Source organism: Cryptomeria japonica, chromosome 1, assembly GCF_030272615.1.
Source record: "Cryptomeria japonica chromosome 1, Sugi_1.0, whole genome shotgun sequence".
Classification (NCBI taxonomy): domain Eukaryota; kingdom Viridiplantae; phylum Streptophyta; class Pinopsida; order Cupressales; family Cupressaceae; genus Cryptomeria; species Cryptomeria japonica.
Window position 1 is genome coordinate 470,260,126 of NC_081405.1, and position 17,211 is coordinate 470,277,336.

The following is a 17,211-nucleotide window of genomic DNA, read 5'->3' on the forward strand; positions in this document are numbered from 1 at the left end:
TATCTACGTTGTATTGCATCGAATGAATACAAATTTATTAATTTTATTAATTGATGCACTAACCAAAGAACATTGATAAACATTCAACTAATAATATGTTAAATAAATGATATTTTTAAATACCATACATTTTTTTATCTCTTACCATCAACCAAAAGAAAATAAATATTTCTTATTAATGCAATAAAACCAGAAATAATAATAACAACAAAGATAAATAAATAATTTTCATTACAATAATATGCTGCTTAAACTCACCTTTTGTCTACCGGACCTTGCAAAACCCTACACCGGACCCCATTTTCAGCGGGACCCACCTTGGCACCCTTAAAAAATTCTCGCACAGGGCTGTAGACGGTTTGTTCATTTCATTTCTAGTGTGCTGAACCCTCCGTTCCTTCGCGGTCGGCAAAGCCCAGAAAACCACCCTAGCGGTCTGTAAAACCCCTGCGGTCTGTAAAACCCTTGCGGAACTGCAATGCTAGTTCGCTGAGCTAGTTGGGATAAGTCAGTCATGAAAGCATAAAAAATGTTATTGTCTAGAAATTAGTTTGTGCCATCTGAAAAATGTCCTCTGAAGTTGCCATAAGAAGATCAATTCGCTATCGAGGGCAACACTGCGCTCTTCATGGTTTTGTTTCAGAATCATGTGAAAATCACAACTGCTACACTATCCGAGCTTATTACTAGAAGAGAATCTTACACGCAACACCTCACATTTGAATTCTTCCTTCTGCTCCAGACGAGGAGATAACTGCCCGTACAAACCAGTGCATTTCTTATCCAAGGTAGCTCTCATCCCTAGTGATGAGGCAGAGACATGGGAAGCTAGAGTATATTTGAATCAGGTTCTCTTGGTATTGGCAAAGTTGGCGAGTTGCAGGCGAAGAGGAGAAATGGGTGAGCTCTCAGTGCATTCGTATTTGATTTTTTTTCTTGGGTTTCCTCTTATATGGCATGCTATTTTGTTTATTCTGCATTTGTACCACTTATTCCCCAAGACGAGGCTGCAATGACTTTGATGGGCTTACTTACTAAGTTTGATTTTTGATTGTGGGTTTTGTAATGTTCATATTTATTGCTTTCTACTAGTGTATTTCAGAGCTTTTCAAATTTATACTGGAAGTGATATAAGTATGTCGGTGGGGTGTAGGAACTTATAAGTACGTTGAGGAGCTATGGAAGAAGAAGCAATCGGATGTGATGAGGCTCATGCAGAGGGCGAGGAGCTCGGAATATCGAGAGCTTCATGGCTTAGTGAGAGTTAACAGGTCCACAAGACCTGATAAGTCCCGCCGTCCTGGTTATAAGGCCAAGCAGGTTAGTTTATGTAAATATATGTACTGTATGACTACTATCCAGTTTATGTAAATATATGCACTGTATGACTACCATCCCTAAAGAGGGAAACAAGCTGTATATAAGGTTTACATGATTATGTACGCCGTACTAAAATGTATACTAGCAACAGTTGACTTTTCTCCCCAAATTTGGAACTCAAGGCACAGTCAAGTAATGTAGTTTATTAGCATAAAAGACAGCATAGCAATGCTGTTATGAAAATATAAGCATCATGTGTTAAGTGGTTTATATGAACCCAACATAGGCATTAATGCTCAAAATATCAACTCACATAATCTTTAGAATATATGCAAATGGTACCAAATGTCCACTATACTCACAATATTCTTCTCCTTGTATCTGAGGATTCGCGAACTGCATATTTGTAGAGAAAAAAACACCTCTACATAAATTCATCTAGGCTAATTAAATAAATACAATCAATTAGTAAATAATTAACCTAGATAATAGAGTTGGGATATATGCTAGAACTGAAATAAGTGCAATAATTAAATAGGAGGATGGACATACTTAGCTCTAGGATCAATGATTGATAAATGATGGTGATGCTGGTCTAGAATGCTTCACCGTTTTCAGAAAATTAAATGCCTCAGCCTGATGAATATCTCAGAGTCTGAAATGGCATGGAAAACTCTGCGGATTGTTGTCAGACACTGTGCAGTTTATCTCAATTGCCACAAAATTCATATAATGCATGAGACTGATTTTGGGATATGGGAATGACCTAACAGAAAATAGACCCTAGAATTCTGTTTGCCTTTGCCTATTGGATATTTGAGAAGTTAAGGCGGTGTCTAGAGACACCTTGAGGAGCTTACTAACTTGATAGGTGAATGTGTTCATCTAGTTCAAAGCCCTCGATGGACATAATTATCGGCATGAGAAAGACTGAAAACAACATTCGAGACATGCACATGGTGATGCAGATTTAATTCCTTTAATGCCTGTCTGATTTGAAGTGTGCTCTAGTTATTATTCTGTTGTGTTAATTCTCCCTTGAGCATATACTTCAAATACAATGACATAGCAACATGTTGCACGAAATATGTGTTGGGTGAGCTTATAAAAGCTTGTAAAAGGGGGCAGTGAAGTTTACATTGAATTTACTATTTTGAAGATTTGTATGGGGTGGGAAGAATACTCAGAGATGGATTGGTGCCTATTTTAGGGAACACAGAGTCTAACACAGTACATCTTACTGTTCTAATAACAAATATTTCAGGTGGTTATGAGTCCTTGACTAAGTATTGTTGCCTTACAACAATTCAACGTATAAATGGCCCATACAGAGGATATCCAGCTTAATAATCCACTTATAATGCAAAAATTCCCAATATTTCCACGTAAGAATTATGTTGTTTCTTGAACAAATACTAATGCAAATAAATAACTGAACACACAGATGTGTGCAAAGAGAATCATAATCCTTGATTATTTATTTCAAATAAATATTACATCACAAGAGTGGAGGCGACAACAATTGTTTGTCATGTATTCATATAATTTCATCCAAAAATGACATACTTCAAGAGAAGCTAGTACAAAAATTACAACGATGCATTTCCTACTGCTGACTTAGTTCAACTCTCGTGTACCACTTTTCCCAACCTTGAATACAATAGAGATACATCCCTTTTTATAAAAGAAAGCTCACGTAGGGGTGACAAATGTCATTTTCCAATCAGCTTCATGAACTTTCGTGCAATTGAATGTACACAAAGACGTGTGAGATGCTTGAGAGTTCTTCACAAGAACCTACAGTCTATTTGAAGTATTACTTAGAACTAGATCATTCTTGATCCACCCAAGTTGAAGCCCGACTTGCTATTTGCTGTTATGGCGTTCGAGAACAAATGTGTAGGAGGCTCTTTATTGATTGCTTGGACTTTTGATGATGAGTATTGAAAACAAAAGTGGCATTGGAGAGGTGTTGATGTGTTTTTTATGCACATGCGAACACAAAATAAAATACCTAAAGGTACCTTATCCTCTCTTGAATAAAGTCTCCGAATGCTGAAGATGTCGTGAAAAGGATCAATCGGGATGACTTCAAGGTTCTTTGTATGTAGGATCTCTATGTGTGGATAAGCTCTTTGTGGTATGATGTGATTTGCTGGAATCACAAGGGGACTTACACTTGATGACTGAACTTCTAATTTGCTTTGAATATTGCTGGAACACAGGATTTCATTGCCTTAGATTTGAAAAAAGGGAAAAAGACGAGGGTGAGGAGAGGATCTAATCCTAATACTAAGAATGTAGGAGCAATGAATGATCTTTGATGAAATTCTAACTCTGTCTTGTTTTGACATCCTAGGACCATCTCCACAAGGTTAGTGCGATCTTCGAAGGAAAGCTTTATGATGTTCAAATCATCACTGCAGGCATAGACACCATCAAGCTGATGCATATCAATGAAGAAGCAACAATTGAAGTTAAGCTTAAGCTGAATGATTCCAGTTGACTACACAAGGCAAGTCTGCAATCAACAAACTGCTAGTAGTATGGATATACGAATTTCACCATCAATCAAACACATTTCTTCCACTCATCTAATAACATGAAATCAAATATGAGAAGTATAGAGACCATGCAAATTGTCGAATCGACCCATAAATTTCACCATTTCTTCAATGAAGTTACAAGTCTTTTACAACAACATCTTGGCAACAATCTTTGCCTTCTCTCTCTACTCTACTCTAATTGCTATTTTATCAACTAGCTAATCACCTTCTAACTACTCTCTATCCACTAACTCCTTTCTATTCTTCTATATTCCCCTTTACAAATGAAGAGTCGGGGCCTATATAGTGCCCTTAATACAATTCGATGGCTAAGATCAATTTGAGATCAATGGCCAAGATTCAATAATAAAAACCCTAATTAGGGTTTGTTACAACCATTACATAACATTTAATGCTTGACCAATGATAAAATTACATCCTTAGGACACATAGGACACATGTCTTCTTTGGAAAAATCGACCAATAGATAGCTGGGGTAGGTACATAGAAGTTTGTGCCACCTCCCATGAGTTAGGTACATTGAATCTGGACATGCTGAGGTGGACCACACTGACTGGAGAAATGATGACTAGGATGCCAACTCGTCAGACACTTGGTTGATACTCAATTTGGTAATGTTGAGAAGTTAGCTTTAATTAACTCTTCTGAAACTATCTGCTTCTTCAACGAACCTTTGCTTTGACTTATTTTGTCTTTGATGTGCAAGATGATGATGTACCTTGCCTTGGAATGTTGGATTGGAAGAAGTTATTCCTGATGATGCTTGACCGAAGAAGGCCGTCCTTGTCGATGCTAGACTGGAGGAGGTCATCCTTGATCTGGCTTGATTTTCCAACTCTGGGATCTCCATTTGATGCCTACACAACATTTCACAATTAGTATTATATCTTGAAGTGTAGAAATTAGGATTCAAAAGGAAGATTTAAGATTTTAATTAGGAAACTTCATGATAAATCTTGAGTTATCATTTCCTAATTAACTATGCCAAACTTAGAATTTTCAAAATAAAAGTTCAAAATTCAAATCTTCAACAATGGTGTCAAGATGATTTCGCCATACCTCCTCTTTGAGCATTAAACTCTAAGAAATGATGCAAAAATAGATGAATTTCGCTAGGCAAAATGTAGATCAAAGCCTTCTCTTGAACAAATTGCGCCTCCTCTAGCTTGGAAAAGAATAAACTTCACTAGCCTCTTCAAAAATCTGGAAATTCGCCTTCAAATACCTTCAAAACATCTGGAAATTATCCTCCAATCTAGCAAGAAATTCACCTCTCCAATAGCCTTCAAGATGAATTTTGCCCTCCTTAGTCTCCACACTTAGTAGAAATTCGCTCCACTCCAGCTAGATTTCGCACCTTCAATTAGCTCTCCAAATTCGCACTTGAAAGGATGATTGAATGATTTGAATTGTGAAAATACACCTCCAATATATAGAGCGCTCACCCCTTTGCTCCCTCTAGGCCGACTTGGCAAAAGAGGTTAAAAATAAATAAATTTTCAAAAAAAAGGGGGGCCGACTTGGCAAAATAAGTGAAAATAAGGCCTTGTGCGCTCCACATTTAATTTTAATTTAATAAAAAATTAATTTTAAATGCCTTTATAATAGAAATTTGATTTTTTGAGGCTCAAAATTAATTTATTAAATGCCAATGTGTCTTTTATTTAATGCCAATTTAATTTAATTTTTCCAAATATTTCGAAGTTAGCAATTTGGCATCTAATGCAATTTGGAAGATATCAACGCTTCAAATATGGTAAAAAAAATAAAGAATGCCATTAATTTCGCCCTGGACCCTTGGAGAGGGACAGGAGTGAACTTTCAATTTAGGCCTTGCATTCCTCATTTTTCCTTTCTCAAAACTTTATCTAGGCACTAAAACGGCATTTTTAATTGGAGTTTTGAGTTTAATTTCACTTGATCTCTAGGAGGGAAGTGCATTAGGACCTTTTTCGCCCTAGACCCTTGGAGAGGGATAGGTGTGCCTTTTCACTTTTGCTCTTAATCTTTCATCCTTTAATTGCCAACTCTCATTGTGGGGTAAGTAATGATCTCTCTCATCCATTCCATACACATTTAGTTTGCTTTTTGCAAGGCAAAATAGGTGTTTCAAAGACTTTCACTCTGGGCCTCTAGTGAGGGACAGGGGCGACTTTTGTGTTTTAGCCTAGGATTATCAAGTTTTGAAGTTAAATCTTTGTTCACTATGCTTTAGAAGACCCTTTCCACCTTTGCACAACCTCGCCTTAGCGTAATCTTGGAGGAAAGCCATTGGTTTTGTAAAAATCGCCATGGTCCTTCAGTGAGGGACAGGAGCGCTTTTGAGTCCTTTGCACAAATTCTTAGTCACTTCAACCTTCAAATTACCCTCAAGGTGTAGAACATCACTCTTCACTCCCTTTTGAGTCTTGGAAACAAAAAGTCATCTCGAAATGCAAGGAAAGTGGGCAAACTTAGAAATTTCGCCCTGGACCCTTGGAGAGGGACAGGAGCAAATTTGCAAATTGTCATCAAAATTTGTAATCCTTGCATCTCAATTCCACTTCAAGGCATTTTAAACATCATTTCAAACTTGCGCCTTGGCTTAGATTTGTCCAGACTTGGCGAGAAGGACTGGATATTAGGTTTTTCGCCCTGGTCCCTCAGAGAGGGATAGGAGCGATTTTATCCTTTCTGGCTAATCCATCCAAAATTTAAGTTTCTAATCACTTCACAGGGCAAGGTATGATCATTTTCAAGGCCAGGAACAAGGTTTCAAATTCAAGCGAGTTGGCAAACGAAATCTACAATGAATTTTGCTCTGGACCCTCAGCAAGGGTTAGGAGCGAAATTTCCAATCTTGGCCAAAATTCATCATTTTCTTCAAGGTGTTCAATCAATTCCAAAGTCCAAACAAAATGCTTTGCAAATCAAAATTTGGTCAAATAAGGCCAAGAATGAGTCCTAGGTTGATTTTCGCCTTGGACCCTCTGGAAGGGTCAGGGGTGAGATTCGCTTTGGACCTCCTGAGAGGTTTAGGAGCGAAATTCGCTCTGGATCCTCAGCAAGGGTCAGGAGCAAAATTTGACTTTTTGAACTCTCTATCAGGATAATTTTTATGGAATATAACATTTAAGTATAAGAAAGATACTTTAAGTTATATTCCATATATACTTTCAGGATGTTTGAGAGTGGTTTCAGACCTCCAGGAGCTATATTGCAAAATCTAATTTTTTGAGGTTTTTCAGTTTCCAGACTTAGTCAAATTTCAGGATCAGGACATTTCAGACTTAGCCAATTTTTAGGATCAGGACTTAGCCAAATTTCAGGATCAGGACTTTCAAACTTAGCCAAATTTCAGGATCAGGACTTCACTCAACAACTTGACTTAACTCAAGCAGAACTTGCTATCCAGGTGATCCCCTTGGCGACACTCAAAATGCAAAGGCCAACTGACAAAACCCTAAAAGACCTAGAAAACAAACCCTGAAAAGCAAAAAAATCAGGGGTCTCCATTTGCAATGGGGCGATGTGTGAAATGGTCACAACAAGAGGCAACATCTAACATGTTGGGAGAAGAAAGAGTCTTAAGACCGATGCTACCATTAAGAATTCAACAAATGAAATAGCTAGCATGGAGCCTATTTGGGATGAATGTGCCACGCCCATGCCTTAACAATTTTTTGTGATAGGCAGATGAAGAGCAACTAGAACAAAGGGCACCACCCCTCTCGTCAACCCAACAATAATCAAAGAGCAATATGACATTAATAATCAGGGTTGGCTCATCGAGAGCCAACACATCTTCCACACCTGCCAAACTGAATAAGAGAACATCGAAGGCTTCAAGGGAGGAATTGAATGTACCGTATTCCATATGAGGTTAGTCAAATGAACCAAGCCATTTATAAGAAACTATGGAAGTGCACAACTCCTTTCCAAATACAGTCATTATATTCCATGGGAAGCCTATGTTTGAGTCTAAGCCTCAGCGTGAGAATCAATTGGACTAGACCTTCCTCATTTCAATTCCGCCCTTCCTTAAAAGAATTCTTCCACTTCTCCTGCCAAATTCACAAAGCTTTAAGTTGGAAAATATAGAATAATCCTAGAAAAACCAAAGCAATATCATAGAATTTTTTTTAGAATGCCAATGGAAAGTTAACCCCTCTAATAGATTGTTTGCATGAATGTGAATTGCCTTGAGCCCATGGTCTCCTTTTATAGTTAAAAATTGAGGTTAATGCCTTTGGTTGCACCCTTGATCAAGATTAACTCACTTTAAGCATCTCTTATGCAATGTCCTCATTTTCGAGTTCTCTTGCACTGTGGTTGACACTGATCTTCTGGGTGTGTCAGCTTGATCAGAGGCATTATTAGATGGTCTAGAGGATTCATTTGACATTTTCAAATATTATTTTTTGACATTTGGTGTATTCTCCAAGATTTTTGGAGGGAGCATTTGTATATAGTAAGTCACTTGGTCAGGTCTGATTATTACCATTCATCATTGGCATCACACTTGCATAGTCAATTTTCAATTCTTCATTTAGACTATTTTTGCAACTTGGGTGTAATATTGAGCTATATTTAATTAATTTTACTAAGGTTGCTATTTTAATTAAAATGTTTTAATGATCAGCTTAGTGTTATAGCTTGTTGGAACTGGGTTGGAAAATTTTAAATGTTGAGATGCTGAATAGTGACTTTAAATGCTGGAAATGTTTTTAATGAATTAAATTGCTTTTTCGGGGATAAGGCTTATTTAATTAATAAAGTGGTTTTATAATTTAGTTTTCCGGAAAGTTCGCAAAAAAGCCTATAAAAAGGGGTTTGTGAGCTCATTTGGTATTATGCACTTTATTCTATTTTCTCTTATTGAAACCCTTGTGGTTTGGGAGATTGAACTTTGTTCATTTCAGCCTTTGGTGCATGAAAACGCTTTAGAGAAGATCAGTTTCGGAGGTGAAAGATTCCCCCCTAGCTGGTGATTTGGTGGATTCACTCAGATTTCATAGTTGCACATCAATGTTTGTGGTAAAATTTGTGAAGTGTCTTGCAGAGACAAATTTTCAGGGCCCTTGAGGATGTTTTGCAAATATTGATGGTCTACTTCTATTTTGTATGGGATGCCATACTCTATTCTTGGTTGGATGTTGAGTTGGAGTCAAGCGTGGGTCTTTTCTTTGAATACATTGTGGTTACGCGCTGATATTCTAGGTCAAGCGTGTGAACTAGCAACAAATCGATTTGGGCATAAAGGAGATTGGAGCCATCTTTCATTTTTTTAGCTGATTGGTCTTCTTTTTGGTAAACATCTTTGCTATATTCCTAGGTGTGGATTTATATCATCAGGTCATGCTTCTTTAAAGGGGACATTTCAGCTATTCTTCTCATAGTGGTACGCAGTAAGTAGGGATGGATTGGGGAAGCATTGCCGACTCCTTAAGCTGGTTGAAGGAGTATCTCTGAGTTGTTTGGGTCTGCATTCCGGACATGAGGCATGTCAGGGCTCCATTCTTGAACGTGGAAGAATGTTTCCAGATTGGCGTGTGGATTCCTGAAGTCTCTCACTGCTGCAACCTTATAAGACTGGACCTGTGCGCTAGAAGATCTGAGTTCATTGAGTGTGGCTTTATCATTGAGCAATCTTTATTGTATTCCCAGCCATTATAAACAGTTGAAGGTCTTGTGAGACTTCGTTATCAGTTATATTGATGGCGTTGGAGGTTTTTTATTAGCAGATAATCCTTGTGGCTGGCTGTTTCACAAAGGATGGTGAGGTGTTTTTATCATTGCTGGTCAACAATAACATCGCTGAGGACTGTTGCTGGAGTTTTCCCATCATGTGGAGGCTTGGAATAAATTGTGATACCGATAAATACATTATCTTTATTAGAATAATACTTTATTATTTTATTATTAATGCTCAATATTGTAAACTTAGTGTAAATATCTTAATAAGATCTTGCTCGATCTTATTGGCAGTTTCTTTTTAGAAACTTGCCTTCTTGTAATTCTTTGTAATCCTATTTATTGAGCGTTTGCTCATTGTTAATATACATTCAATTTTTTACCAATTACTTGCGTAATATGGTATCAGAGCGGGATTTTAAAATTTTTTGGGGGATTTGTTTCTAGTAAAGAATTTCGAAAGAATTCTTTTTTAGATTTCTGGAAATCAGTTTTTATCTATGTGGAATGTTGAGGGTGTTTGAAAAATCGTGATATTCTTCTCTGTCTGCCCGACCTGCTGTGTTGTGACGAATTTCGTGTTCTTCTTTCCCTCCTCTCGCGGTCTTTATTCTTGTATTTCGCGTCTTCAAACCTTTGCGTGACAACCTTTCCTCTGGTCACCATCTTCAGCAACCCGTGTTTTTTGTCTGACGCGATTTTTTTTCCCGCCTGCAAATTTTTTTTCTTCCATTTTTGGATGCAAATCTGCATTTTCAATTAGGGTTTTTACCCTTTAGATCAAGTTGAAATTTTTTTCCGATTGCAGATTCTTGGTGGGTTTTCGTCGTCAGAATTTTTTGGGTGCCTCGATTTTTGAGCCAGCGGATCCAGATTTCGACAGCAGATTCTTTTTGGGTTTTTCGCAAGGATTTTTGGGTTGTCTTTGGATTTTTCTGGGTCAGTCGGAATTTTTTTCTTGAAATTCGTGTCAATCGTACTTCATTTTTTGAGGTCTGTACCTGCATCTGCCTCTGTTTTTGCATTGGGATTCGGATCGGAAGTAGGGAGGGTCTCAGCCTAAAGCCAATGTTGCTGGGCACATAGAGCAGAAAGAGTCTGCCTTTTATGCCTTCATAGCTAAAAGACCTGCAGATCATGTGAAGTCTTCTGCCTGGTACATTGATTCTGGTGCTTCTCGTCATTTCACTCACAGGCATGACTGGTTTGTTGAGTTCTCTCCCTACACTGATTCAGTTATTTTTGGAGGTGGTGAAGAGTACATTGTTGTCGGCAAGGGCAATGTTCAGATACAGTCTGGAGGGAGGAATCTCATATTCCTCAATGTGTACTATGTTCTTGGTATGGAACTTAACCTCCTTTCTGTTAGTCAAATTATGTGGCATTCTCTTGAGCCAGATGTTGTTTTTAGTACACATAAGTGCTCGATTGTTGATCGTGCTTCTAGCACTACTGTAGCTGTTGGCATTGAGGATCATGGTCTATATAGACTTGTGGATACAAGCTATTCTCTTGAGCATGCCTTCGCAGCTAAATCTTCATCTATCAGCTGTCTCTGGCATCAACGATATGGTCACCTGAACATTCATTAGCTTGCATAGCTTGTTCGGGAAGACTTAGTACATGGTCTACCTGATATTCAGACTCAGAATCATCGCATTTGTGAAGCTTGCCAGCTGGGAAGCAGCACCGAACACTGTTCAAGATGGTGACTCATGGCGAGCCTCTAACGTACTGCAGCTGGTCCACGCTGATGTATGTGGTCCTATGAATACTACTCTCGTTATTGGGTGCAGGTATTTCTTGCTTTTTGTTGATGATTTCAGTCGTAAAATGTGGGTGTATTTCCTTATGCACAAATCAGACGTGTTTACTATATTTCAGAAATTTAAGGCCTTATTAGAAAAAGAGTCTAGTTCTTCTATTATTACTCTTAGGTCTGATAATGGGGGGGAGTTTTGTTCTTCTGCTTTCTCTACTTTCTGTGATACACATGGCATAAAACGTCAGTTAACCATGCCATACGTCCCTCAGCAAAATGGCGTTGTAGAACATCGTAACTGCACCGTTACATAAATGGCTAGGTCTATGATGGAACATAGAAACGTTCCTAAGAAATATTGGGCAGAAGCAGTGTTCATAGCAGTCTATCTTCTCAATAGGTCACCCACTCATGCTGTTAAAAATAAGACTCCTGAGGAAGCATGGTCTGATCGCAAATCTAGGATCAGCCATTTGAAAGTTTTTGGCTCTTTAGCTTATGTGTGGATTCCTGATGCCAAGCGCATTAAGTTGGATTCCAAGAGTTAGAAGCTCATGTTTACAGGGTACAGTGACAACCATAAGGCTTACCGACTAATTCATGTAGACTTTGATCGTCTTATCTTCAGTCGTGATGTTGTCTTTGATGAAGAACAAGGACCATTTCAGCTTTCCTCGTCTCAGTAGCATTTTGAGGATCAGCCTTTGAAGGCTTCTGACTTAGGTATCTGTCTTCCATTCGGTTCACTTGATGGGAGGGATGATGCAGATTCTGTATTTGATGATGCACTACTTGAGTTTCCTCCGGAAGATGCTCATCTTCCTCCTCCTGATCCTGATCCGCTTCCTCTTCCAGTTATTCCTCTTGCCCTTGATGTTGGCACATCTACTCTTTGGTCTAAATGGTGGGCTAAGACCATCAGTGATCTTTGTCCTGATGAGCTCATTGAGGGTAGAGCTTCCAGAAATAAGGGTAAACAACAAAACACAATTAATTTTGCTCTTATGGCTAACATCCATAGTATCTATGAGGCTCAAACATATGCAGAGGCCAAAGGGATTCCAGAGTGGGAACAGGCAATGGATGCTGAGTTCCAAAGTCTTCAGAAGAATCATACCTGGGTTCTTTCAGATCTTCCTCTAGGGAAGAAACCCATTAGCTGTAAATGGGTATATAAGGTCAAGTATCATGTAGATGGTACCTTAGATAAATATAAGGCCAGATTAGTTGCTCGAGGATTCACACAGTGAGAAGGCATTGACTATGAGGAGACTTTTGCCCCTACTGCCAAGATGAGTACTATTCATCTTCTTCTCGCCATTGCAGCTCCAGTATGGTTGGAAAGTCCATTAGATGGACGTGAAGAGTGCCTTCCTCAATGGTGAATTGCAGGAAGAAGTCTACATGATGCAGCCTCCTGGTTTCAAGTTGCCGGTTCAGAACCACAAGTGTGTAGACTCCGGAAAGCACTCTATGGACTTAAACAGGCTCCTCGAGCATGGTACATAAAAATTGATCAGTACTTGGTTGTTCATGGCTTTCAGCATAGTCCTTCAGACAGTAATCTATATATCAAACACTCTGGTAATGATATTCTCTTTCTTGTTGTCTATGTGGATGACTTGATCATTACTAGGAATTCAACACATTTGATTTCAGAAATCAAACAGGATTTGTGCAACACTTTTGATATGACAGATATTAGAATATTTAATTATATTTTAGTCACCTATATTTAGTTCCTTGTTTAATGGTCATTTAGCTTTTTAGTTAATTAGCTTTTAAGCTTTATTTAGCGTTCAGCTTTTTAGTTGTTCACTTTAAACGACTTGTTCTTAATTTAGAACTTCGTCCTTATAATCTCGTTATATACGTTTGTATATTGTTGAATAGATTATCGGATTATTGAATCATTCATTCAATTTATTTTTCATGGTATCAGAGCGGGTCGATGGGCTTCTTTAAAGTTTGGCGAATTTTTTAATAAAAATTCATGGCCTTCTTTCTGGAATATTTTCCAGATTTTTTTTATTGTTTTTTTATTAAAAAAACAATTTTGCTTTTTTGAAGGCTTTTTGAGGGTTTCGAGGGTTTCTGGTTCGTGGGCAAATTTCTTTGTGCTGGGCAGTTGTTCATGTGTTTTTTTAGGGTTCTTGAGATTTTCGGGCCTGCAACCTGGAGGATTTTTTTTGTAGATTGAAAATTTTCCTAAGGTTTCTGCAATTTTCGACTAGGGTTTTGACCCTTCAGTTCAAGTCGAAATTTTATTTTGGTTGCAGATTCTTGGTGGGTTTTTTGCGACCTACTCTGGGTCATTGTTAGATTTTTCTGGGTGCATCGTTTTCCGTGCCTCAATTTTTGAGCTGTCGGATTTGCATTTTGTTTTCAGATTCTTGGTGGGTTTTTCGAGAGATTTTTTGGGTTGGTCTCAGATTTTTTTGGGTGCCTCGTTTTCTGCACCTCAAATTTTGTGCCAGCAAATTTGCCTTGGAATTTAAAAATTGTTCACAATTTCTGCTATTTCTGTGGACGTTGGGATTTTTGCTTTTTTTTCAAGCACCATTTATGCTGTTTTAAGTGTGCAGAAAATTTTAATTTTTGGGTTTCTTCCAAACCTCGAAATTCGTGCCTTAGAATTTCATGCTAGAATTCTCCTCCAGGGTTTCAGATTTTTTTGTGTAGCTGCTTCTATTCTGATTTTTGAATCATATTCTTCTATCTCATGCTTTCACTAGATTGACCTCGTTCAACCTCCATTTTCGTGATGGCATCTTTGACCAACATCATGTTGGAACATAGTCAAAAGTTCAACAGTTGCCACAACACTTGGAAACAGTGCATGTTCCCGATATTTGAATATTGTTACCTTTATCAGATTGATTTAGGCCAGACCTCGTCTTATAGGTCCCAGGGTTTTAACGATTTTTTCTTGAAAAATTGTCTGTCGGTTTTCTGATTTTTTTCCACAAAAAATTATGGGAGAGTTTTCACGATTTTTTCCTCAAAAATTGTTCGCAGGGTTTATAATTTTCCCTTAAAAATTATCTCATTTGTAATCTGCGATATTCGTGTAAGATTTTAGTTATCTAGGTTTTACCGTTTTTTTCCACAAAAATGATGATTTGTAACCTCAAATTTCTTGATTTTTCGATTTTCTCCTCAAAATCGTAAATTCTCTTTTCAAGGTTTCCCATTTCAGGGTTTGATGGTTTTTTCCTCAAAAATTGTGCTTTGTTGTAGTCCATTTGGGTCGCACCTGCCAGGGCGAACATCTGCAATTGTGGTATCTTGCAGTCAGTTTTGGAGTTGGTACTCTTCTGCAAAAGGGTTTGCTGATTTTTTCTTTAAAATCATGATTTCAAGCTTCAGTAATTCGTGTGTGCAAATCTCTAATTCGTGTGTGAAGGCTACATTAGCTTGGATGGCTTTTGGTACTCTTTGGTCATTTACATTCTACAGATCCTGGGAGGGTCTCCATCGCAATAGAGTGTTCTTTTCATTTGTGATCAAAAGACCTGCAGTGTCTTCTGCAGGGTAGTTAGTAGATAAAATGACCATTAAGGGAGGGTATTAGAATATTTATTTATATTTTAGTCACCTATATTTAGTTCCTTGTTTAATGGTCATTTAGCTTTTAAGCTTTATTTAGCATTTAGCTTTTTCTTTTTTAGTTAATTAGCTTTTAAGCTTTATTTAGTGTTTAGCTTTTTAGTTGTTCACTTTAAACGACTTGTTCTTAATTTAGAACGTCGTCCTTGTAATCTCTTTATATACATTTGTATATTGTTGAATAGATTATCCGATTATTGAATCATTCATTCAATTTATTTTTCAACAGATTTAGGACTTCTTCATTATTGTTTGGGTGTTGAGGTTTGGCAGACTGATAGCATCATCTTCCTTTCTCAGTCTAAGTATGCCAGAAGCTTGCTTGACAGGTTTCTAATGCAGGATTGCAAACCTGTTTCCACACCTATGGAGACTGGTCTGAAATTGTCAGCCAAGTCTGATTCTCCTCTTGTAGATGAAACACAATTTAGGCAACTAGTGGGCAGTCTCATCTATCTCACTGCCATTAGACCTGACCACAGTTTTGCAGTGAGCTACATCTCACGCTTCATGACGGCCCCCAGGGCTGATCATTGGGTAGCAGCGAAGCGTGTCCTGCGCTATGTGAAAGGCACCTCGGATTATGGACTTCTTTACACTAGGAGTGATGATCCTAGACTCAGTGGGTTCACAGATTCAGATTGGGCAGGCTCAGTTGATGACAGGAAATCAACCTCTGGATATGTGTTCAGTTTGGGATCTGGTGCAGTCACCTGGACTAGTAAGAAGCAGCAGACAGTGGCTCTCTCTTCGACAGAAGCAGAGTATAGAGGAGCTGTTAAGGCAGCTTGTGAGGCAGTTTGGCTTCTCCAGATGCTTGGAGATATCATGTTAAGAAATCTAGATCAGAGATAGAGAAAACAATAGTCTAATAATATATAGTAAGAACAAACAAACTTTTGATGAGATCACTGCTATGAATATATTGACCACCGAAGTATATATACAACTCTCTCTATTAATCTTTTATGAAAATCAGCAACTGCTTGCTGGATCGTGAAATTGCCACTGTTATTGGTTTCCTTGCCCAACAAGTGTCGATGCGGTTGTATAAGTAGAGGGGTGAAGGGTCATGTCCACGTAGGGGCATGACTTCTACGTGGCATATGCCACGTAGAGTCATGACCCTACGTGAACATGACTCATATACCTTTAGTCAGCGTTCACCGTTATGTCCATTAGTTAAGCATTAACTTATTTACGGTGCTCGATAATTATCGGGTTTACTAACTACTTCGACTGTCATCGGATAATGCAATGATGACAGTCACTATCTATGTATTTCGACTTCGACAGTCATTGGGATTATTCTGCCGTAGGCAATTGGTAACATGTTAGTGTTACTGTCAATTAATATATGATGTGATAAATATATATATATATATTGCTTGCTTCAATCCAAATGAGGCTACATCCTTAACATAAAAGGGAGAAGAGAATTCATTTGAAGGGGGGATAATTTGGGAATCAGAATTGCAGATCTGGTTTAAATAGGAAGTGCAGATCTAAATTTGAAAGGTTGTGTCCATTTCAAAGGGGCAGAAACAATGAAGAGTTGCACTCTTTCAAAGGGTGCTAATGGTGGAAGGGTGTGTCTCTTTCCAAGGGGCATACATGATGAAGAGGTCTGACCTCTCCCTCACATTGAGAGATATAAAGGAAAGGAATCAAAATCATCCAGTGGGAACAGCATCAATCAGATCAGATCAGAACTGTTAATAATTTACAGGCAGTAACATCCTTGTTAGTGGCAGCCTCCAACTGGGAATTCATACATAATCGTGGAGGAAAACAATCAGACCAAGGCAAGTAAGAGTTGGAACATAAATCCAAGAACAGAATGAACATATCAAGGAAACACATAATAGAAACATCAAATAATCTTGGAAAAGGGGAAATTCTGGAAAAGAGAAGAATAAGGATGAAACTCCAATCTGAAAACAGTTCGAACCATTAAAAGATATCAGTTCGGATCATAGAAGATTGCAGAAAGCAATCTACAGCAGATTGAAGGCATCACTTATGCTGACAACCAAACATCAACACAAATCGTATTAGTCAAGTCTGCAGAAGCAAGGACTAAGGTATGAACTGACCTCATGTGACAAGGCGTTTAATACAAATCTGCAAAATAAATATATAAATGGCTATGTTTGTAAACACAGTAGCAATATTTATATAAGATTATTCCATGTAAGATATATGCACTTGAAGAAGTGGTCCACTTTGTTTGTTGCATCTTGTGGGAAGAGGGTAGAGATGTAATCCAGTGGTGATGAG

General features: G+C 38.0%; 1 protein-coding gene across 1 annotated transcript in view; it reads left to right on the forward strand.

Annotated features, from left to right (window-relative positions):
* Positions 1 to 326: 326 nt before the first annotated feature.
* LOC131071428 (polyribonucleotide nucleotidyltransferase 2, mitochondrial) overlaps positions 327 to 17,211 on the forward strand; it is a 157,486-nt gene continuing 140,601 nt past the window's right edge. The window contains exons 1-2 of the mRNA XM_058007255.2: positions 327 to 900; positions 1,154 to 1,320. Coding sequence (XP_057863238.2) covers positions 897 to 900; positions 1,154 to 1,320 — 171 coding nt within the window. The 5' untranslated portion in view covers positions 327 to 896. The remainder of the gene's footprint in view (positions 901 to 1,153; positions 1,321 to 17,211) is intronic.